General features: G+C 43.3%; 2 protein-coding genes across 6 annotated transcripts in view; both read left to right on the top strand.

Annotated features, from left to right (window-relative positions):
* Window positions 1-3922: 3922 nt before the first annotated feature.
* On the top strand, window positions 3923-21436 carry LOC142849493 (tripartite motif-containing protein 30A-like). 5 transcript variants are annotated; one of them, XM_075971734.1, is made up of 9 exons: window positions 4306-4432; window positions 10042-10525; window positions 14119-14214; window positions 14841-15071; window positions 17965-17987; window positions 19316-19416; window positions 19688-19714; window positions 19959-20036; window positions 21358-21436. In XM_075971734.1, exons 2-9 carry the CDS (start codon window positions 10106-10108, stop codon window positions 21390-21392), a joined length of 1011 nt encoding a protein of 336 aa, XP_075827849.1. In that variant the 5' UTR covers window positions 4306-4432; window positions 10042-10105; the 3' UTR covers window positions 21393-21436. The 5 variants fall into 5 exon arrangements, with proteins under 5 accessions (XP_075827847.1, XP_075827846.1, XP_075827849.1 ...); XM_075971732.1 differs by lacking the exons at window positions 4306-4432; window positions 21358-21436 and adding an exon at window positions 3923-4040 and having other exon boundaries at window positions 19959-20675; XM_075971731.1 differs by lacking the exon at window positions 21358-21436 and having other exon boundaries at window positions 4266-4321; window positions 19959-20675.
* LOC142849492 (tripartite motif-containing protein 30A-like) overlaps window positions 4373-24231 on the top strand; it is a 77954-nt gene continuing 58095 nt past the window's right edge. The window contains exon 1 of the mRNA XM_075971728.1: window positions 4373-4440. The gene's annotated coding sequence lies outside the window, so the exon portion shown is untranslated. The remainder of the gene's footprint in view (window positions 4441-24231) is intronic.

Below are 24231 nucleotides of genomic sequence, written 5' to 3'. Positions count from 1 at the left end.
AAAGCATTCAGTGAACACTCCATAGATGGGTGTTCTGATAATTACTGAGTTTATGTTCTGATTCCATGCAAAAGTCGGGAGAAGGGACACATGAAGATTTCGCAATCCTGATGTCAAATTTACTCTAATATTCTGTAGATATGTATGATTATATTTCTGTTTTAACATTATTTTTTGACAGGATAATTGTAGTGGTGCTACCTTTGTTTCTTATCAAATATGTAAACCCTATGATTTCCATTGTACAGTGAATGATGGAGATGTCAGTGATGCTGTAAACTTCCCTTGTGCTGTGTTGTGAAATGTGAACAATAGAATGCTTCTAGGAACTTAGGGCATGTCCGTGGTATTCAACATGGCGTCTGTTTGTCTCCTTCTCACTGTGACTGTAATAAAGGATTGTTGAGGATGAGTACCAGAGCCCGGCATAATGGTTTAGATGCAGGCTCAGCACTCAGGAGGCAGAGACAGGAGGTTGCTGTGCATCTGAGCCAGGCTCAGTTACAGAGTCAGACCCTGCTGCATTTTCTCTCACCTTTAAACAGGAATGTTCCCAGTTTTGGATGAGGTAGTTGGTTCAAGGAAACACATTGGAGAATTGGTGGACAAAAGGAGTTTATTTGGAGTCAGATTGCCATAAATAGAGAGAGGGGCAGAAGAGGGGAGAGAGAGCATGAGAGCTAGAGCAAGAGCGAGAGAGAGACAGAGACAGAGAGAGAGAAGACCCACCATGGTGACTGCTCCCAGGAGACTTCAGGGACCACTAATAAAGACTGAACGTAGGAATCTCTGGAGAGCATCAGGGTCCCCGTGGCTGAAGGACAAGACTCGGACTTTGTAGGATGGAGAGATAGGTTCACAGCAGGCGCCTGCAGCCAGGCTCTCTAATTTCCAGGCAGGAGGCAGGACAGACATGTGACACAACATAGGATGCCCTGTCATGAGAACTCACGTAGGTTAGTGTGGCACCAGCAAGGCAGCTCCTGGGGACTCATTTTGAGTGGAGCTCCATGGTGTCTCTATGTGTGACAGCAGGGAGGCTGTCACAGGGCTGCATGTAGATTAGAAATTCTAGCACTACATGCTGGCAGAGTATGCATCAGCCACTCAAAACATCACCAAGCTTTGTTTGTAGAATTACAATACCTGTATTATAAAATATCAGGGCAGTGGTGGCTCACGCCTTTGATCTCAGCACTGGGGAGGCAGATGTAGGTAGATCTCGGTGAGTTCAAGCCAGCCTTGCTACGGGAGCTAGTTCCAGAACAGGCTCCACAGCCACAGAGAAACTCTGTCCTGAAAAACCAAAACAAACAAAAAATAACAGATGATTTTATGTAAATTTTTAATTATAAATTCATTCAAGAAAAAACGTTCTATCTTCATATCTCTCCAATGTTCTTTTTGGTTCATATTGAAAGACCTGGATAAATCCAGACCTCCCCAGCAGGAAGAAAATAGCCAAAAATCCAAGTAGGAAGAGAAGAATCAGGAATCTAGCATTTGCCAGTTTAGTGACTGTTTCAGGAACTAGCTGAAGATAAAGTTAGGTTGTAAGTAATCTTGAGAATAATCTTGAGAAACAGAGTTTCCTCCTTGTGATTGTCATTTTAATGTGTTTTAAGAACTAGCAGATAATGACCTTGGGAGTGGCCCTGAGAGGCAGGGGGTTGCCCCCTTGTAGTCTTCACTGGTATTTTCGGAATTTTCTGTGACACACTCCCTGCCAATTCCGGATCACTGGGCTGTGGTTTCTTCCCTTAAAAATCGGTTCTCCCACTCACTCGGGGTTGAACTCTCCCCCTGCGTGGGTTATGAGTCTCGGCCCCAGTGCACTGGTTCTGTCTCCTCTCATCATTAAAGCCTCCTGAGATTGCAGCAAGGACCGTCTCTCGTGAGTTACTGGGGGGTCGTGTTATCCCGAGACTTGAGTGAGATTATTCCCAGCTCTGGGGATCTTTCAATATTTCTTCCATAATTGTGTTTCATGGGAAAGCCGTTCCTGTGTTGAAATAAATGTCAGCGTGTATTGACACAGTTAGACTCACACAGATTGCCACACTGCTCAGCAGCGTGGTCTCCCGTGTTCTCCTGGCTACCTTCATTCTTGTCACTGAGGTTCGAGGCTGGTGGCAGACCTGACCACAAAGTCAAATCTTTGCACAGAGTTGGAATGAAATTGTGGCTGCAGAGAAAGTTCACGAAGAGGTAGATGACTGTCTGAGTATTTCATTATTTTGATTCCCAAGAAGGCCTTAGGAAGAAACAGGAAAGGCACTGGTTCAACTCTGTAAAAGACAAATAAATATGGTTGCTCATCCCTCTAACACCTGCACTTGCTAGATTGAGGGAGGAGTGCGGCCAGCAGCTGGAGACCACGCTGAACACGAGAGAGAGCTCCAGCCCAGTCTGCGATGTGAAATAAATCCTTGCTTCCACAACAAAACCAAACAAAAGTTGCAAAGAATTTTCTATAATCATTAACAATTCAGAAGAATCAGATTACAGTATCGATCGACAGCCATTGTGTTCACAGCAAGAACAGCAGTTCAGTCTCTTGACCTCATCAAGATGTGGAGTTTGGGCTAGGGGTTTAGCTCAGGGATGGAACACTGGCCCAGCATTCACAAGGTCCTGGGTTCAATCCCTGAAGTGCAAAGACCAAACTAAAACAAGAGCAAAAGTTCAGGGGCTCAGACTGGGGAGGGTGAGGGAGTTAAATCTCAGCTAGAGGTCAGGCTGGGGTGCACTGTAAGAGCCCGGCTCTAAAAATAAGAATAGAAAGAGGAGGAGGCGACAGGTATGTTAAACAAAACTCAGACTACGCTGTCATATCCGTTCTTGCCCCATATGTCATATTTAATAGATCTGAGAATATAAGGAACACATGAGATAGGCGTGCACGAGTGGGGGGTGGGGAGACTGGAAATGGGAACAGCTCATTGTTTTCCTCATACAGCGTTTCTGTTTTTAGATAATTCTCATGTATCTCAGGCTGTCTTGGCATCAAAGTCACCTATTGCTGAGGATGCCCTTTGACCTCCTAATCCTTCTGCTGCCAGCTCCAAAGCAGAGGAATCCTGTGGTGGTTAGAATAAGAATGACCTCCATAGGCTCATATCTTTGAATACTCAATTTCCAGTTATTGGTTCTGTTTGGGACAAATTGGAAGGTGTGACAGTATTGAAGTATATGTGACATAGGTGTGAGCTCTGAGATTTCAAGACATTCTGGGCATTCCCAGTGTCTCTCTGTCTCTGGCTCAGGTTTGTGTCTCAAGTGTGACCTCTCACCTCCTGCCCCAGCACCATGCCTTCCTGCCTGCTGCCAAGCTCCCCACTGTGGTGGCCATGACCTCTAACCCTTTGAAACTGCAAGCTCCATATGAAGCACTGTCCCTATAAGGTGCCTCAGTCGTGGCGTTTGTCACAGAAACAGAAGAGTGACTAAGTCAGACACATTCACGTGTCAGCACACCTGGGTGTGCACAGTGCTCAGGATCCAGCCCAGGACTCCACCCTGCTAGGCATCCACATGCCAACACAACCACATCCCCAGCTCTATACAAGTTCAGATTCTAATTCAGGGGATGCTGAGGCAATAGCAACCTTCTGTAATGGAAATCCTAACTCAAAAGGGGACCTGAGGAGACATTCTGGGGAGGGATTCCTGAAAGGGATACAATGTATCAGATCAGCACTGGGCAGAGGCCCTGCTCTGGGCAGCAACAAAACACCTAATCTGCAGGACACCCCTGGGCAGCTGGAGAGCCCCTGCAGCTTGCTAGTTTCACTGCTGTGAGTGTGGGAAGTGTCTCTGCAGGGCTCTGCATGGGCTCCTCCCATCCTGTCCCTGCTGGGTGGAAATCTTGATTGTGAGCAGCTGCCCTGACCTGCAGCTTCCTCTCAGTTCTCATCCTGTAAGGGCTCCCTTTCCCTCACCTTGCATTTCCTTCCCTTAGGGCCACACCTGCCTTGCAAAGCAAAACCCAGCCAGGAGCTCAGGTGCAAGAGGAGCCCAAGAGAAGACTTTCCAGACAGGTCTGGATCTTGTTTGGTCAGTTTGACCTGACCCTGAACAACTGGCTTCAGAAATTCAAACAAAACAAAACAAACAGTTAAGGGTGGGAGAGCTGATTGCTTGTGCTCTCCAGACAGGCTGTGCTGATCTGAGGAGAGTTCCTTCAGTAGGTGGAGCTGGGTATGCTTATGCGGAAGCATACTATTGGTCTGTCCTTCTTCTGTAGTTTCTCTTTCTCTTCCTGGGCTCAAACTTTCGTTTCTTCTCCTTGGAGTCGGAAGTACTTTGAAGTTCTGGATTGGTGCGTTAATTCTCCGTATTTTACCACTTTCAGGCTGGCTGATGGTTTGCTGAGCAATATTAGGGGCAGAGTTTGGAGGATTTTTTCAAGAAAAGCATTGCTTTTGCTTGGGTGAGTTTGTAGGCTAAAAAGGAAGATGAAGAGGGAGGGGCTGTTGGGCTCGGGCTGAAAATGCAGATGGAGGAGCCTGCGGAAGGGACTGCCGGTGGGGGTGGGGGAGGCCTGGTTTACCGATGGCTTTTAGCCAGGTCCAGTCACCTCCTGCCATTTCATCATCTATAAATTTGAATTGTACCTTGACGAACACAGTTCCTTTCTCTACAGCTAAGCTAAGTCAGAGCCTCTTTTATTGAATTTGTTTTTGTGTTATAATGTGGTGTTTCCGCAGTCGCTGGGACAATGGTTCTCAACCTGTGGGTCGCGACCCCTTTGGGGTTCCTTGAGCCTTTCACAAATATAATTTTATGGTTGGGGTCACTCCAACATGAGGAACTGTATTAAAGGTCGCCGCATTAGGAAGGTTGAGAATCTCTGCCCTAGGAACTCTTAGGGCTCCTCTCTGGGTTTAGAGCTGGAGGCTGTGAGCCTGTTAGCTAGTCACTGACACCCTGTGATAGCTCCAAGCCAGGACATGACCGCTGATGTTTTCTTCTCCCTCAGCCATTTCCTGAAAATTGAAGCAGTGCTCAGTCCAGGTTGAGATTACAGCTACACAAAAGGCCAGAGGATCAGAAATTGAACGCCTTTATGGCAACTCAATGAGCCTCATTTATAAAATATTTTTTAAAATGTTTGTGACTTAGCTCAGGGGTAGGCTCTTTTCAAGCCTTGGGTCCAGTTCCAAGGGAAGGGGGTCTTCGAAGATTGGCAGACAGAGGACAAGGAGACTCGCTAGAGTAGCATATCTGAAGATTCTCCCAGAAGTGACCTCTTTCCTGTTGTCTCTTAGAGAGGTGATACATTTTTGTTGCCCAGGCTGGCTCAGTCGGCCCCCATCCCCACCTCCTGTCACTAGAGAGGCAGGTGCACATTACTGCTGCCACCCCCTTTTCTACCTCTAAATAATGGAAATTAGATTCTTGATTGGTTTGGAAAACGTCTAATTATAAAAGATCATGAGAACCATGAAATTACCCAGTTTGATCAGGGATTTCATGGTTTTATCAAAACTAATCTGGGCACCCAGGAGACATCGACAAACCTTATGATCCTGTTGGTTTGTTTATTTCATTGCATATTGTGCCGGCTGGGCAGATAGCACATGACATTAATCCCAATACTAGGAAGGCAAAGGCAAGAAGGTCTTTGTGAGTTTTAGTCCAGCCTCATCTACATAGATGTTCCAGGGCAGCCAGGACTGCATAGTGAAAATCCTGTCCTCAAATGAATTGGAGAGAGAGAGAGAGAGAGAGAGAGAGAGAGACAGAGACAGAGACAGAGACAGAGAGAAACAACTCAGATGATGATTTCTTACATTTTTCTGGGGTCTTTTTGTTCTTTTTGTTGTATTTCTGTTTTCTGCATTCTCTTCCCATCATATAAGTTTTGGCTTAGTCTTCTTTTTCTACTTCCCTGAGGTCAAGAATTAAGTTATTTACTTGAGACTTTATTTGTTTTTTATTTATTTAATGTAATTTTGTCCCAGTGGGCTTTCCTCTTAGACTGTCTGCAGTACCCAATGGAATTCCTTGAGATGAATGCTTCTAAACCTCTTTTTGATTTTTTCTTTGCTCATTAGTTTAGAGAATGTTGTATAATTTCCATGTGTCTGTGAGTTTTCCCCAAATCCCTCATGTAGTGATTTCTAGTTTTATACCACTGAGGTTAAAGAAGATATTTCATTTCGGTCTTCTTACATCAAGAGACCCAGTCTTGTAGCCCTGAGGTTCCTTCTAGAGCAGTGTTGACTGTTTGTTTGGCTGTCAGTGGGGGGAGTGTCCTGTGCTTGGCGGGGTGAGTGCAATCCCTTGCTGAGTTCCTGCCTGCCTCCTCTCTGTTTCATTTCCTTGTGGAGCACTTAGAACTCTGAACAGTGCCCCTTTGTTCTCTCCTTAACATCTGTCTTTTACATGATACTTTGAGATGGGTATGTTTATTTATTTATCTTTTTATTCTAAAAAATATTTTTTAAAATGTGATCATATTCTTTCCCCTTCCCCAGCTTCTTCCAGATTCTCCCCTCCTTTCCTTCCATCCAACTTCATGCCCTTCCCTTAAATTTTGAAAATAAGTTTTCTTCAGTGCTCACTGGGCACATCAGTAACATTCCAAGGCTAGCCCCATGTTCACTGGTAGTTGCTGAACACTAATGGATTTCACATTTGTTTGTTTGTAGGATTTTTTTCTGTCTTACTCTTACTGGTTTTTTATTTATTTCGACATGATACTTTCAAGTGAGCTAACTCTGTTGATAGACTTTTTGCTTGATTGTGGGTGTCTGTGTTGAATCTATTTCAGGGTCAGTTTCATTCAATGAATTATTAAACTCTAGAATTTTAGTGCTTTTTCTATAGAATTGTCAATTTTCTGGTTTTCCTCATTAACTGTTATTTTGAATTTCTGTCTGGATTGTTCATTATTTCCTTTTTTTTTTTTTTTTTTTTTTTGGTTTTTTCGAGACAGGGTTTCTCTGTGGCTTTGGAGCCTGTCCTGGAACTAGCTCTTGTAGACCAGGCTGGTGTCAAACTCACAGAGATCCGCCTGCCTCTGCCTCCCGAGTGCTGGGATTAAAAGGCGTGCGCCACCACCGCCCGGCTGTTCATTATTTCTATCCCCTGAAGTCAATTGCTAGAATATGATAATAGTCCTTTGATAAGGTGATGTTTCTCACCTTTTGATGTTTTTGGTTTTTGTTGTTTGTTTGTTTTTTGTTTGTGGTGTGTGTGTGTGTGTGTGTCTGTGTGTCTGTGTTAATGCCTGCATATTATGGAGCAACTAACTCTTGCAAACTTTTCTGTTTAGAATCTATGGGGAAGGATTTACACATTCCATATAAGGGTGGCACTTGATTAGGTGGCTCTGATCCTGAGTGGGTACAGCGGTGGAGTCTTCATATGGTTCTAACGGCAGGGCTCAGTGCTTGCCATGTCTGAAAATGTCTCTATGGCCTCAACTGCAGGCATTTATGACAGCAGCAACAGCTATGCAGCTTGTTAGCATCCTTAGTAGGAAGGATTGTAGGGGACTTGATCGTTTCCCCTTCCAAAGTGTGAAGGCCAATGGTAGCCTCTCTTTTAGATATGTGCTCAGAGTGTCTATGAGGTCATGGGTATGTGAAATGAACCACTGTGGCATATGGAAGCTGCTTTATAAGTTTCTCACCACCAAACTACTGATAGATGGTATCTTCATTAGGGTTTCTATTGCTGTGAAAAGACACCATGGCCATGGTAACTCTTATAAAGGAGAACATTTAATTGGGCTTAGCTTACAATTTCAGAGGTTTAGGCCATTATTGTCGTGGTGGGAAGCATGGTGGTGTGCAGGCAGACATGGTGCTGGAGGAGGAACTGATCCTCAGGCAACATCTTGATCCTCAGGCAATAGTAAGTAAACTGTCTACCACACTGAGCATAACTTGAGCAAAGGAAATCTTAAAATCCACTCCCACAGTGACATACTTCCTTTAAGAAGGCCACACCCACTCCCAACAAAGCCACACCTTTTTGTAGTCCACTCCCTTTGGGGGCCAGTTTCTTTCAGACCACCACAGATGGAGATTACTACAAACCATGACCTGAGACCCTCAGGCCCATCATAGCTGCTTAAGTCCAAGGAGAAGGAATGTGGCTCTGACTCTGAGGCTGGGCTAGGCAGGGCAGAGCAGGATGGGACAAAGCAGGGCAGGGGGGCCTGGATGGGGAGCGGGGCAGGACAGATTGTGGGACAAGGGAGGGCGGGGCAGGGCAGGGCATGGCATGGCACCATCATAGATTCAGGAATGAAAAAGAACTCTGTACAAAATGGCAGGCAGACTGAGAAAGAAATCAGGGAAACAAACAATACATTTCACAATAGCTTCAAATAATATAAAATTTCTTGAGGTAATTCTAACCAAGCAAGTGAAAGACTTCTATGATAAAAACTTCAAGTCTTTGAAAAAATTGAAGAAGGTATCAGAAGATGAAAAGATCTCCCATGCTCATGGATCTGTAGGATGGACATAAAATGGCCATCCTACAAAAAGCAATCTATAGATTCAACTAATTCCCATAAAAATTCCAACACAATTCTTTACAGACTTTGAAAGGACAGTCCTCAGCTTCATATGGAAAAACAAATCCTGAACAATAAAAGAACTGCTGCAGGGACCACCATCCTTGACATCAGGTTGTACTGCAGAGCTATGGTAATAAAAACAACATGGTATTGGCATATAAATAGACATGGTGATCAATGGCATTGAATTGAAAACTCAGACATAAATCCACACACCTCTAGACACCTGATTCTTTTTTAACTTTTTTTTTTTTTAAGACAGTTTCTCTGTAGCTTTGGAGCCTTCCTAGAACTCACTCTGTAGAACAGGCTGGCCTCAAACTCACAGAGATCAGCCTGACTCTGCCTCCCGAGTGCTGGGATTAAAAGTGTGCACCACCACCGCACTGTGGCCACCTGATTTTTAATTTAAAAAAAAAAGCCAGAAATAAGACAGTGGTGGTGCCGCATGCCTTTAATCGCAATACTTGGGAAACAGAGGCAGGAAGATCTCTGTGAGTTCAAGGCCAGTGTGGTATACAGAGCAAGTTCAAGGACTGGCTCCATAGCTACTAAAAAACCCTGTCTCAGAAAAACAAAACAAAACAAAAGAGCCAGAAATATACGATGGAAAAAAGAAAGCATCTCCAACAAATGGTGCTGGTCTAACTGTATATCTGCATGTAGAAGAATACAAATAGATCCATATCTATCACCATGCAAAAAACTTAAATCTAAGTGGATCAAAGACCTCAAAATAAAAGCAGATACACTGAACCTGACAGAAGAGAAATAGGGGAGTAGCCTTTGGTTCAAAACCAAACACTTTGGTCTAAAACGAAAAAGTAAAAACAAAACAAGTAAACTAAGTTTCATTTTGTTTTAAGTTGTATATTTGTGGGCCTGCCTATGTGTATGCACATTTGAAAGGATGGTTGGGGTGGTTACAGCTGGTAGATTCCTCGAAGCTGGAGTTACAAGTAGGTGTGATCTGCTTCACGTGGGTGCCAGGAAGTCTACTAGGATCATCTACAAAGTAATAAACACTCTTAAACAATAAGAAAAATCATTGCCTATGTGAATCAGGAGATGGGCTGTGTACACTCTACGTCAGCACCAGTCTCTCTGGTAAGAGACTGGTGAACAGGATCAGAGGGTCGTACTGACTGGTGCTGATGAAAGAAGAAGTACAGCAGGGGATAAGTGAGTAGTTTGATGCTTGTAACACTGAAGATGTGATTTCATCCTGGGAAAGAAAGGGAAGGACAGAAGGTCGATTACACGAGACTGATGGAAGGAAACACGATCTTCCTGGTCTTCAGTGAAAGGAAATAACAATCCTGCATCTGAAATTAGTCATTTTGGATGAAATATAGCAGAGGACTTGAAAGTATGACAGCATTTTTTTTTTTGCCATGTCTCTAACTTCTCTCTGTATTTCTCTCCTTTCTTCTTTTCCCTTATCATTCGCGGTTCCGTGTTGATTTTCCCTTTCTTACTTGTCCCCCTTCTCATCCTCCCAGTCACTCAGGTACCTGAGCAGAAGTGTCAGGAGTACAGACAGACAGACTCAGCATCACAGCAACAATGGCCTCATCAGTCCTGGAGATGATCAAGGAGGAGGTGACCTGTCCTATCTGCCTGGAGCTTCTGAAAGAACCTGTGAGTGCCGATTGTAACCACATCTTCTGCAGAGCCTGCATCACTCTGAACTATGAGTCCAGCAAAGGCAAAGAAGGGGAGGGCATCTGCCCTGTGTGCCGAGATAGTTACCTGTTTGAGGATCTGAGGCCTAATTGGCATGTTACCAACATAGTGGAGAGGCTCAAGGAGTTCAAGTCCAGCCCAGAGGAGGAGCAGAAGGTGAATGTCTGTGTACAACATGGAGAGAAACTCCAGCTCTTCTGTGAGAAGGACATGGTGGCCATCTGCTGGCTTTGTGAGAGATCTCAGGAGCACCGTGGACACCAAACAGCTCTCATTGAAGAGGTGGCCAATAAGTACAAGGTAGGAAGGGGGAGGGTGTAGGACACAGAGCAGGACACAGTAACAGATGGGACATCTCCACTTGGTGTGACAGGTCAATTACCTGGACATCATAGGCTCTGGGGATGTTACATCATTCTATTTAGAATCCTAAAAGGACATGATGGTTTATTCCACTTAATTGTATAAGAATTAACCTGGAGTACAAATATTAAGATGGAAAAAATGTTTTGTAACTCTCCCTATGAATTTGAGTCAATGATCAAGAAAAGCCAATTGTAGAACAGGTTATTTATTCCATATTTGTCGTCCTTCATTGTTTATGTCAGATTCATTCATACTACCCAACATCCAGTCCAGTGACTTCCAACCATGTAACTAGTAAATGATTGACACACAGCAGTGGAGAGAATGTGTGTGGCGGATGAAACATCCTGGAAACGTGGAAAGAATTCCATAGTGAGATGCACAGAGGAAAGTTCTGTGTTGGATCTCTGTTTTCTGGGTTGTTTTTTTGTCTGTTTGTTTGTTTGTTTGTTTTGAGCCCACATGTAAATTTATGGAGACTTGTTGACTGAGTTTTCTGTCCTGCCCAGTTCCCGCAGTCGTTAAGTCCCAAAGAAATCATGCAGGGGTCTACATTAGTTATAAACTGATTGGCCCATTAGTCAGGCTTCGTATTAACTCTTATGACTTATATTAGCTCGTTATTCTTGTCTATGTTAACCACATGGCTCAGTACCTTTTTCAGCAAGGCACTCACATCTTGCTTCTGCTGTGGCTGTTCAGGAGTCCGAGGAATGGACCTTTTAAAGAGCTGCAGGGTTTTGCAGCTAAAGCTGAGTCAGGAAGCCTCTCTTAAATGATTGCCTCTAGCAAGCAGAACCCACCTGAGAAAATGGTGCTATCAATAAGCCATGCTTAACTCTATTCTTTTCTGTCTAGAATTACTTCCCAAGCTCTGTCAGGCTTTATGTGGATACTGGCACCCACACGTTGGTACCATTTGTTGGAGGGTTTCTGTCCTGCCCAGTTCCTGCTGTAGTTAAGTCCCAGAATATAGGCATTTGTCCCAACCAGAGACTGTTGCAACATGCACCACGCCTGCCAGGGTTTGCACCAGATAGGATCCTCAAGATGGGAGAAGTGGGAACATGAGCCATCCCTAACCCAGAAGCAATCTGCAACTGATAGCTACTTGTAAATGAAAACTTACTTTCTCCAATGGAGTATCAATGGGGAAATGAACTATTTTTACAGCTCCCCTTCTCAGCAGTAGACTCATGACTGAACAACTTTAAGGGAACCCATATTTGGAGGTTCTTCCTCTCAACTGTTAAGTCTGGACTGTGGTCATATGTACAGTTAAGCCTTTATGTCTGGCTTTGAGTGAAATCTTTTCATCAAAGCCTTTGCTATGTTTGTGTTAATCAGTAGAAGCAGAGAAAGTGCTCTGAGAGTGTTTAAACCTTGAAGAATGTTGTCTGGGGAATCTATACTTGGTGTTACATGAGAGTTTGCAGCTGCACAAAACTCGGTCCTAAAATACTTCTGGAAGAACTGAAGGTTTTACTTTTGATTATTCCTAGCCATAGTCAAACAAAGCTGAGATTTGTGTAGGATATCTCCTTTCTGATGTGTTATTTCCCTCTGTTTGCTGTGATTACCATTAATGAATAAAGAAACTGCTTTGGACCTATAGCAGTGCAGGACTTCGCCAGGCAAGGGAAAACTAAACTGAATGCTGAGAGTTTCAGACATGCTGAAACTTTACTGGTATGCCACGACCTCATGGTGATGCACAGATTAATCGAGATTAATGGATATTGGTTAAATTAATATTTAAGAGTAAACCAATAAGAAGCTAGAGCTAATGGGCCAACCAGTAATCTAAATAATGAATTTTCTGTATGATTATTTCGGATCGGAGCTACTGGATAGCTGGGAAATGAACAAGAGGCCCTCCTTACTACAAATCAAAGGTAGCAAGAGCAAGATAACTTCATTAATTCCCAGCCCTATTAACCTTGTACATGTTTAGATAAAATAACTGGAGTGAGCTACCTGGGTGTCAGTCCTTTCCAAGAGACTCAACCCACCTCTCTGCTCCTTTGGAAAATGAAGACTTAGCATATTAGTGAGCTTCTCTTTCTACTTAGGCACCTATGATTGATGGATGTCAAACAATACTGGGGTGTTTCGTTTTATTGCTATGTTTGTGTTGTTGTTGTTATTGTTGTTGTTCTTAGGTTTTTTGTTTGGGAGAGATTTTTGGTATTATTTTCTTGTTTTATTTTTGTTTTTTGCTTTTTCTACTCTACAGTTCCTTTGTTTTAATGTTAAAGCTTGGGTTTTTATGGGATTCCCATGAGTTGGAAACCTGTGTGTCTCTGCATTTATATGCATTTCTTATGTTTTTCATTTTGCTCTTTTTCTATTTTGCTTGTTTTGTCAAATTCCAAAGTATTTCTTCTTGTATTTATTTTTATTCCCTTATTATTTCCTAGATGACTGTTTCTTTTTTAGCAAGAGACATACAGAATATGGATCTGAGTGGGAGAGCAGGTAGAAAGAAACTGTGAGGTGTACAGGCCAGGCAATCTGTAAACAAAATATATTTTATAAAAAAAAATCAGTGAAGAAAAATATATTAAATACAGAAAAAACTACAGTTCATAAAAAGAAAAAGAAATGACAAAAGAAAGTGCATGTGACCAGTATGGTAGGGCTTGACTCAATCCCAGAACTCTGGCAAGGGATGAGTTTGAGGTTATACAGGTCTAGACAGAAATTCCAGGACAGCCAGGCCTACATAGTAAGATCCAGTTTTTTTTTTTTTAAGAATGTGCCTGTATCAACAGCAAGGCATATGATGTATGTATACATTTATAGGAAAGACAAGAAAACATAACAAAATTATTCCAGTTTATTGATAACTGAATGAAAGTAACCAGGGTTGTAAGAGCTGCGGGGCTGCGTCCCTGGCACTCGGCCGCCCGCATGGCTTATGCCCCGAAATAATTACACGGAAACTGTATTCTTTTAAACACTGCTTGGCCCACTAGCTCTAGCCTCTTACGGGCTAATTCTCATATCCCGATCAACCCATCTCTAATAATCTGTGTAGCATCAGTCTTACAGGGAAAGATTCAGCATGTCTGATCTGGCAGCTCGCTTCATGGCATCTGCCTCAGAGAGCAGAGCTATTGCTTCTGGCTCTGAGAGGAGCTGCATGATTTCTGACCTCACTTCCTCTTCCTCCCAGCATTTTATTCTGTTTATTCCACCCACCTATGTTCTTACCTATCAGGGCCAAGGCAGTTTATTTAACCAATGACCTTCCTCCATCAAACCAGTTTGTGCTTAGTGGAATGACTGACTGGGACACATTTCTGTGTCTTTGTCTGTCTGGGGCTTGTGTGTGTAAATGCAAAAATTGATTGCGCTGAAGATGAAGATTTGCCTACTTTATGTGCACAAATCATGGCACAAGATATTAAAAAGAGAACAGTCTTAGACCTCCTGTCTTTCCAGAAGGATTTCTTGGCTTTTGGCTAGGAGCAGCTGTCATACTAAGCACACAGCTTGACTCTGCTACAATTCCTCTCCCACAGGGGAAGCTCCAGGCTGCCCTGGAGTTGCAGATGGCTAACGAGAAAAGATGTGACCACTGGGAAGATGACCTTCAAAAGGAGAGAACTTTCTGGGAGGCAAGTGGGGACCCTACCTCCTAAGGGAGTTAGCCTGATGCCTGGGAGGGGCCTGGGCGAGAAGCTCCCTGGCTCTTCATTCCCTGGTGGCTGATGGGGACAAGAGGCCTTGATTAGTCCTCTCTGCCTGTTCCCTTGGACCTGGGACTGCACAGAGAGTGCATGACAGCTGAGTCTGGCTGTGTGAGGAGCTGACACCATGGCGGGGGACTGGTGTGAATGGTTCTGAGTCCTGGGACTCGATCCTGTGGTGCGTTATGGAACTCTGATTGTTGGGAAGATGCTTGGGAACAGTCACAGTTTTATCCTTGGGGATACTTTTTCTCAGGGGTTCAGAGGCAGAATGAGGAGTATACAGACAGGAATAGGGATCAGGGACACCTGTGTGAAAACTGAGCCACAGCCTTGCATCCCAATTTGGATAAAAGACCATGGTAAATATGACCTAAGATCTGTATTTTGGAATATCATGAACAGATACTGAAAAAAGACACATGCTTCCCTAAGATTCCCTTCCCAAGCCAAACTCATTTCCCATGAGAACTCCCAATCAGAACAATTTTTTTTCTGTCTCTCTGTCCAATTAGTACAGTCTGAATAAATCTCCCTTTTTGTAATCCCTAAAGAACCAAATACAGAGTGAGGTAGAAAACGTTGAGTCCGAGTTTAAAGGACTGCGGGAATTCCTGGACTCCAAGGAGAAGAATGAGGTTGAGAAGCTGATGAAAGAGAAGGAAGACATTCTAGACATCCTGGAAGATTCTCAAATTGAGCTGGTGAAGCAGAGGGAGTCAGTGAGAGACCTCATCTCAGATCTGGAGCATCGCTTGCAGTGTTCAACCATGGAGATGCTGCAGGTAAGACTGCAGGAGGTTGGCATCAGAGAGTCAGGACACTTGGAAGCCATTTCCCTCACTCTGTGCTGCTGTGATCTCCCTGGTGAGGACAGTAGGGCTCTCTGGACCCTCCCTGAACTCTTTCCTGAATCAGTTTCAAAGGCTGGGGAATCACTGCAAGCATGGATGGCTAGAGGAAGTTGCATGTTTTAGTTTATCAGTACAGTACAGTAGCAGAACCATGTAGAGAAGATCTGTTGCATCATGGGTAGTTACTCCCCTGCTGAAATGTGAGCATGCGTGAAGCATATCCGACAGTCATTAGTCACTTTATCTGGATTTGAAATTACTGGAAATGGTTTCTCCCCTTGGACATTTGAAGCCTTTCACCCCACTGCCCTGATTGAGTGGTCTGGTCAGTGGGAGGGGGGTTGCTATCCAAGATCTCGGAGATTTTCTTTCCTCTGTCTTTGAGTTTCTGAGATGAAAGATGTCTTCTTTATTCTAACAGGTATAAAGTTTGTATTGTATTTTATCTCTATCACACTTTTAAATCATTTAAACCAAAGGTATAGTCTGGTGATGAAAATCTCGGTAAGAATTTGTTTCTTTTGTCTGAATTGTCAATCTCTTGGTACTTCCAGGAAATTTTCATGCTCCTTTAACTTCTTGGTTTCCATCATGTTGATTTAAATATTATCGAGGACACTCATTTATCACCTGTATTAGATTGAATTAAACATGTTTTGGCTAAACTAAGCTAGTTCAGATAGGTAGTAACTACAGCCACCATACTCTGCAAGCCTGAAATTGTATCTCTTGATCAAAGAATCTGCCTTCCATTCTCTGCCTCCAGCCCCTAATGACCCAAATCATAATCCTTACTCTTGTGAGATCAGTTTTTGGACATGACACTTACTTAAATAGCATCACTTAGTGTTTTTTTTTATTTTACCCAGCTGGTTTAGTATAACATAAATGTTCCGAGTGCAGCCATGTTGCCACAAATGGCAATACTTGCTTTGAATGTCTAATATTTTAACCTCCATGTTTATCATATCATATTTTTTCCATTCCTCTGGTTGTAGTTCTCCAATGGACTCTATTTTATCTGCTATCATAATGACTCAGTGAACGTGAGCATACAGACGTCTCAGTGAGGACAAGTTTAAACATCAGTTTTCACCTATACCTAGAATTCTAGTTCTCAGAATTCTTTTTACTATGGATCCACATTTATTGGGTTATGTTATATAAACTACATGCATCTACTGCCTGTGATCTCAGGACATGAGAGCTTCTCATACACAGAAACAAAAAACATGAAAAGAACATAACTTTGAAAATGAAATATAAGCTTCCCAACCTGCAGCCAGGTGTCCTGGCTCGTTCCTGTAATCCCAGCAGTTAGAACGCAGAAGCAAAAGAAGGTAGATGAGTTCAAGACCAGCCTGGTCTACATAGTGAATTCCAGGCCAGCAGGGTTACACAGTGAAAAACAAATGTGGTCAAGGTGGATAGAGGAAGAGACTACAGGATTTACAGGTTTAAATAGAAAATACATAGTCCACTTCTAATCTAAAGGCCCAGGGATCATTGCAGAAGGAGGGCAGAACACATGCAAGAGCGTGAGGCGGTGGATGAGTACAAGAGAAACAGCGTCTTCTGGACACAACTTAGCAGCAGCACATAAGACCTGGGATTGGCTGTGACACCAAACCCAAGACCTGTAGAAGCTAAACCACGCCAAATCCGCTACGGAAAGTGGACTTCCGTAGGAAGTTTAACCACACCCAAGGAGCTCCTAGTAATAGTTATCTGTAAGGAGAAAGATCACATTTCTCGAAGAATTTAACTTTAGTTAACTCTACCAATATCCAGTGGAATCGCACCTGTGAGAACACTTGCATAGTGTTAGGTCTCAATCTGGGGACGGAGGATTCACAGAGCTGTCTACTAAACTTATCAAAGTGGACCTGGTTGGTCGGGCATTGATATCTGTAAATATAAAAGAGCCATGTTAATATTGGAAGGCAGAAAGGGGATATTTATTAATGTAGCCACATTTGGAAGATGGACAAAAAATATTTTTAAAGAGCACACTGTCCATCTTCATTTTCTCTAAGTGAGACCCGAATACATGCACACATGAGGAGGCCTTGTCAAGGCGTGGTCCTGTCCATCATTCTACCGTCATTATCAGCTACAGACTCAGGCCTATGTGGTCTGGCAAGAAACAAAAACAGCGTGAAATCTTTTAGGAGGTCAGTTCTGCATCTGGTATCGGTGCTTTCCTTCTCCCAGTGTGAGATTCCTGCAGAAATTCCACTTTTAGAGGGAGTCATTGATTCAGTGGTTTGTCAAATTGAGAGGCACACATGTCTCTTTAGAGTGACTTCTTTTCTTGCCAGGAAAACTACAGAGAAAGAAGATAAAGAGAAAGAGAGATATGGTTAGCTGGACTTAAGTATCAAACAATCTAAGCTTTTGACCCTTGTGGCTCCTTCATTGTTGACATATTAAATTGTGTCTAAATGACTGAAATAATATGGAAATAAGCTTCTAAGACATGTTAGTTGCAAGGATGGTGATAGGGAGCTGACATGAAACTTGGAAAAGACACATGTGTTTATATGTCTAGTTGTATGCACAGCAAAACCTATGTAAGTTTTCAGACCTTCACTTATTCAGCTTTGGTCTCCAAATTCTTATAGTATGAGACAGAAAATATTGTACTAGTATACTTATAAAACAATTAATGAGCCTAACATCATATTTTTTTCATGTCTTGGAGAACTTTTGGTGACAGATTTGATTCTCTTTGACTTTGTCTCTGCACCCAGTGAGAGTGAGACCAGGATTTGCAAGAACATGCAGAACATGTTATTGACTGTGTTTTCTCCTTTCTCTCTAGGGTGTGAATCATGTCCTAACAAGGTATGTGTGGGCTGACATGGAAGAATAGCCCTGTTGTGTGGTGAGAATGATTTAGTATCTGACTAGAATACATCTCTCATAGGTTTGGGGGAATTTAGACAAAGTGTTATTCTGAAGTTGCAATAATGAGGAGGAGGATGTAGGGAAAGACAGGCTCTGACTGTTTTGTAACTACTGGGGACAGATTAGATTCTCTTTTAGGGGTCTGGGTAAGGGGAGTCACAGAGGCTCAGCAGTGGGAAGAGGCAAATGGAGCCACAGGAGCTTTCAGACTCCTTGTGGTTCCACCATTCTGTCTGCGCTCTGTGCTTGTGTCTGGCTCTGTCTGCAGCTCACAGGTACTCGATTCACAGATTCATCCTAGATAGGGTATGTCTTCCTTGTCTGCAGTGCTCACAGAATTGTATGCTGGGAAATATTCCTGTGGATCTGTGTATTTCTCATGGGGATAGAACAGTGGGCACAACGGCTCCGTGTGAACCACACACTTCAGAAGACTGGAAAGCTGTGCCCTTGTGTGTAAAGATCACACCCAGGCTGTCAGCAGCAGACTCCTTCTGAACATATGAAGTTCATGTCAGCATGAGTCTGATGTTCCTGTCTTCTTTTCCAAAATGGTCATCTTAAAAAAATCTTAAAGATTCAGATCTGGCCAATAGTGTCCATAGTAACAATGTATGAAGTCTTGGCTTTCTTCAGATAATTTTTCATATGACTCTCTTACCTGGGAGCAGCTTCTGCACCCTGACTTTAGCCTGTCCTGGAAAACCGCATTTATTTATTTGCTTTCTTTATTTCGGTCTGTCTATCTGTCTCTCTGACTCTGTCTCTGTCTCTGTCTCTCTCTCTTTCTCTCTCTCTCTGTCTGCCTGCCTGCCTGCCTGCCTATTGCTTTAGTTTTTCTGACAGGTCTTCTCTCTGTAGCCTTGTTTGACCTGGAACTCATTCTATAGACCAAGCTGACATTGACCTCAGAAATTTACCTGACTCTGCCTCCAGAATGCTGGGATGAAAGGCTTGTGACTCCATGCCCAGCCCACACATTATTTTTTTTTACCTACGTTAGTAGGGGTTCTGGGGTGGGGGAAAGGGAGAGTGGGAATAAGTCGTTTGATGTAAGGATCTACGACTTTACTAACATTACACAGCAAGTAAGTAGGAGAGGTCATGAGTGTGTCACATCTGCATAGTTACCCTCTCTTTCCCTGCTCAGAATTCTCAGGAGAGCTCCAGGACCTCTATGGTTAGAATAATAGGGAGTAATAGGAAGTCCATGGTGGTTAGAGGTCACACTATCTGAGATGTGGATATCAATCTTTTGTCCCTAGGAGTCAGAACTTAAGACTGAAACAGCCCAAAATGGTCCCAAGTAAACAGAGAAGGATCTTCCGAGTTCCAGATCTGAAAGGCATGCTGCAAGTGTTTGAAGGTGAGAGCAGCTACATTCTGTGGTACCTCGGGGACTCTAGGGGTTCTGGGGCTGCACTCTCTGGATGGAAAGTGATGTTTCTGAGCATGGGTAGAGGGACTCAGAAGAACAGAAAGTGTGTCCCAGTGATGTCATCATATATAATGGACATCATCATTCATCCCGTCCCATGTCACAGTTTCCAGATCTTCCCCCACTCTGCAGAGCACATTGACTTTAATGTTCTAATTCCCTTGCTTGCATTTAATTCTGTGCATTTTCATCATTTCAGGGCTCCGGGATGCCCAGCGCCACTGGGGTAAGGAGAAATCCCTCCATCAGCCTCTCTCGTCTCAATGTCTTTCAGAGTTTATTTCTCTACTAATACTTACGTTTTATGTTACTGCTCCTAATATGCACAGCAATCTGCCTCTCTTTGACTTTAAACTCGGCTCCTCCATGTTCCTCCTCACTTTCGCCTTAGGCTTCTGCTCCTTCTTTAACCAATAAGGCAGTACCCTGCCTCCCATGTGACTCTTAATTTATGTCTCATTTTTCTGCAGTTCACGTGACCCTGAATCAAACACAAGATAAAAACATTGTCATTAATGAAGACAAAAGACAAATACAACATCGAAATGGTAATAAAAGAAATTCTCAGATTTCTAACACCTACAAATTGGGTGTCATAGGGTATCCAGCTATTCACTCAGGGAAACATTACTGGGAAGTAGACGTGTCTAGATGTGACGCCTGGCTCCTGGGAATAAATAATGGAAAATGTGCTAAACCCCAGCTTTCTGCAGCAAATGAAAAGAACTTCAATGTCAAATACAATTCTAATGTTAAACTACATGTACATTTTTCCCCTTTCACCTTTGACGATGAATACAAACATGATTTTGGGGACAGACAATATGTGAATTATCAACCTAAACATGAAGTTAAAGATGATTCTGATGATAAACAGCATGCAAATTATCAGCCCAAATGTGGCTACTGGGTTATAGGGATGACGGACAGGTCTGTATATAATGCCTTTGAAGAGTGTTCTGTCACCCACAATGCCAGTGTCTTGCTCCTCTCTCTGACTCGTCCTCCCACTCGTGTTGGAGTTTTCCTGGACCGTGAAGCTTGCACTCTCTCATTTTATGATGTTTCCAACCATGGAGCTCTCATCTATAGATTCTATGAACCGAACTTCCCTAAAGCGGTTTATCCATATTTTAATCCTATGGGATGTTCAAAGCCATTGACAGTCTGTGGGCCACCCTCCTAAGCCCTCACCCATGTCTGCACAGTGCCCCTGTATCTGATGTATCCCATATGTCTGAGGTCTGTGGCATCATTTTAACTTTTTCTACCTTTTGACTTACCATTTCAGTGACCTTCACTTCTAATTACAAACCAGTGTTGGTTCTTTTTCTTGATCCAGTTGCTTGTCTGTTTACGAGGGTATAGTAATTTATCTCTTCCCAGATTTCCAGAGACAATGACTCTTTTCTCACGAAGTGAGGTAAGACCTCTGCTAACCCACACTCCCTGTTTTGTGGTGCCACAGATGGCAGCCAGGGCCTTGTGCATGCTGAGGAGCTGCTCTGCCCCTCAGCCACTTGTCTCAGCTCTGCCAAGTCTCCACAGCCCCATTCCTCTGTCGCTGACAGAAGATGACAGAAAGTTCTTCTCCGGCTTGTCTATTACTTTTGAAAATATATGTCGGAGTGTCTAGCCTAGGAATGAGCCCTTAGTGGTACATCAGTTTAACCTCAATGCTGTGCTTCATCAAAACCTAAGAAGGAAATATTTCCAACAGCACCCACTAAGACTTTGTGTGTTCTGAGTACCTTCCTCTGCTCCATTTCTGCCACTCCCCATAGCAGTGTAGCCCTGAATGACATCCTCAAAGGCCTATGCTTATTTTATTTTTGACCTTTTCATATTAATCGTGTTCTTATACTCTAGGTTGGTGTAAAAAATACATGTGGGGTCTGTTCTAAGACGTCAAGAGTAAAAAGCAAGGCTGCTGACAGCGTTTATCACTCAAACCAACTTGTAAAGGGGCAGCCAACTCCTACAGATTAACCCCTGCCTCCCACACGTGACAGTATAGACAAATGCAAATAGATTATGTAAGTATTAAAAAGGGAATAAATCACTGTGAATAAAACATCTATTTTACAGTCAGTAAATGGTTGTATGTTAACAGTTTGGGGGCAAAGATGCTGTACTGGGTTTAGATGCTACAATGGGCAACTGGATAGGGCTGAGAGGGGCTAATATTTGACTTTGCTAATTACGTCCTGGGAAGTGTCATCAAGTCTACTCCAGTATGTTGTGTGTGTGTGTGTGTGTGTGTGTGTGTGTGTATTTGGCTTTCGAGAAATTTCAGAATCAAACATGTCAGTTGGGTGTGACTGTAGATCGAAACATCTGAGAGATTTATCATAGGAATAGGACCTTCAACCTGACTTGGGTTGGAAAACCTGGATCTACTTCATAGGGACAAAAATGTCACATCATTTTAAAAGCCAGCAATTCTTTTCCTCCCTGTCTGAAAGCTAGCCGCAACACACCTTATTTTGCTACCAGTCTGTCAGCTGATAAACTAAGGGACCTCTGCTGCTACAACATTCCTGTTCCCTCCCTGCACTTCCCCCTAGGCAGGCACTCTTTGGTATTTGAACTGATAACCCCTTCTTGCCCTCATTCCAACCTGTGTATGCAAAGTAATGCTTTTTGCATACCCCTTTGTCTTCATGCTATATACAAACCAGCCTGCTACCCTAACAAGCAACTGCCCCAATGCAGACTTCCTAGGCTTCTAATACCCTAGCCTCTGTTCCTCCCTGGATCCTAGACCACTGGTGCTCCCTGAAGTCTTGGTCTTGGGAAATAGATAACAACAGTTTTCCTATCTATTTCTTGAGAGAATGAGTGTTATTGTACTATGTAGTTCCTATCAAGTATGTAAATCTTAATGTTTCAGTTTTATAGTGAAGATGATAACAGTGATGCCAATGAATTTACCTTGCTGTGTTGTGAAACATAAACAATAGTTCTAGGAACTTACCTCATGTAAATTGTATCCAATATGATGTCTGTTTTGTCTCTTTGCTGTGACTGTAATAAAGAATTGCTGAGATTAAGAACCAGAGCCTGGCATGATGGTTTGGATGCAGTCCCTGCACTCAGGAGGCAGAGACAGGTCGCTGTGCATCTGAGCCTGGCTCAGTTACAGAGGAAAACCCTGCTGTTCTTTGTTTTGCTTTTAAAGAGGAATGTGCCAGATTTTGGATGAGTTAGTTGGTTCAAGGGGACACTCTGAGGGATTACTGCACAATAAGGAGTTTATTTGGAGTCAGATTGCCTTAAGTAGGCAGAGAGACAGAAAGGGCACACCATGCTGTTTCCAGGAGAGTTCAGGACCTGGCACCAGGAAAGACTGAATGGAGGGATATCTGGAGAGTATCAGGGTCCCTGTGGCAGATACATTTTCTCTAATACTTTTTAGGGTGAAAGTGGCCTTAGGTTCACAGCAGAAGCCTATAGCCAGACTCTCTGATTTCCAGGCAGGAGGCAGAACAGACATATGAAAAAAACTAGATTCTCTATCACGAGAACTCACTTAGGTTAGTGTGGCACCAGCAAGGCAGCTCCTGGGGACTCATTTTGAGTGGAGCTCCATCTTGTCTCTATGTGTGGCAGCAGAGAGGCAGATACAAGGTGGCATGGAGATTAGAGATTCTAGCACTACATGCTGGCAGAGAATGCATCAGCTGCCTTCATTCTTGTCACCGAGATTCGAGGCTGGTGGCAGACCTGACCACAAAGTCAAATCTTTGCATGGAGATGGGAGTGGAATTGTGTCTAAGAAAATTCACGAAGCGGTAGATGGCTGTCTGAGCCTTTTATGCTTTTAATTACCAAGAAGGCCTTAGGAAGAAACAGAGGAGGCACTGGTTCAACTCTGTAGAAGACAAAGATGGTGGCTCCTCCCTCTAACACCTGCACTTGCTAGATTGAGGGAGGAGTGCTGCCAGCTGGAGACTATGCTGAACAGGAGCGAGCTCCAGCCCAGTCTGGGATGTTCAGCAGCTGGAGACCACGCTGAACACGAGTGAGCTCCAGCTAGTCTGGGATGTGAAATAAATCCTTACTTCCAAAACAAAACCAAACAAAAGTTGCAAAGAATTTTATATAATCATTAACAATTCAGAAGAATCAGATTATAATGTTGATTGACAGCCATTGTGTCCACAGCAAGAACAGCAGTTCAGTCTCTTGACCTCATCAAGATGTGGAGTTTGGGCTAGGGGTTTAGCTCAGGGATGGAACACTGGCCCAGCATTCACAAGGTCCTGGGTTCAATCCCTGAAGTCCAAAGACCAAACTAAAACAAGAGCAAAAGTTCAGGGGCTCAGCACTGGGGAGGGGGAGGGAGTTAAATCTCAGCTAGAGGTCAGGCTGGGGTGCACTGTAAGAGCCCGTCTCTAAAAATAAGAATAGAAAGAGGAGGAGGCGACAGGTTTGTTAAACAAAACTCAGACTACGCTGTCATATCCGTTCTTGCCCCATATGTCATATTTAATAGATCTGAGAATATAAGGAACACATGAGATAGGCGTGCACGAGTGGGGGGTGGGGAGACTGGAAATGGGAACAGCTCATTGTTTTCCTCATATAGCGTTTCTGTTTTTAGATAATTCTCATTGTATCTCAGGCTGTCTTGGCATCAAAGTCACCTATTGCTGAGGATGCCCTTTGACCTCCTAATCCTTCTGCTGCCAGCTCCAAAGCAGAGGAATCCTGTGGTGGTTAGAATAAGAATGACCTCCA

The sequence above is a fragment of the Microtus pennsylvanicus genome, chromosome 5, assembly GCF_037038515.1.
Source record: "Microtus pennsylvanicus isolate mMicPen1 chromosome 5, mMicPen1.hap1, whole genome shotgun sequence".
Classification (NCBI taxonomy): Eukaryota; Metazoa; Chordata; class Mammalia; order Rodentia; family Cricetidae; genus Microtus; species Microtus pennsylvanicus.
This window is presented reverse-complemented; position numbering and strand designations above follow the sequence as displayed.

Bases quoted from the DNA above. Each gene is read 5' to 3' on its own strand.
- LOC142849493 (XM_075971732.1), top strand. From the start codon at position 10,106: ATGGCCTCATCAGTCCTGGAGATGATCAAGGAGGAGGTGACCTGTCCT. The intron at 10,526-14,118 runs GTAGGAAGGGGG...CCTCTCCCACAG, and splicing joins AGGTGGCCAATAAGTACAAG to GGGAAGCTCCAGGCTGCCCT. The intron at 14,215-14,840 runs GCAAGTGGGGAC...TAATCCCTAAAG, and splicing joins AGGAGAGAACTTTCTGGGAG to AACCAAATACAGAGTGAGGT.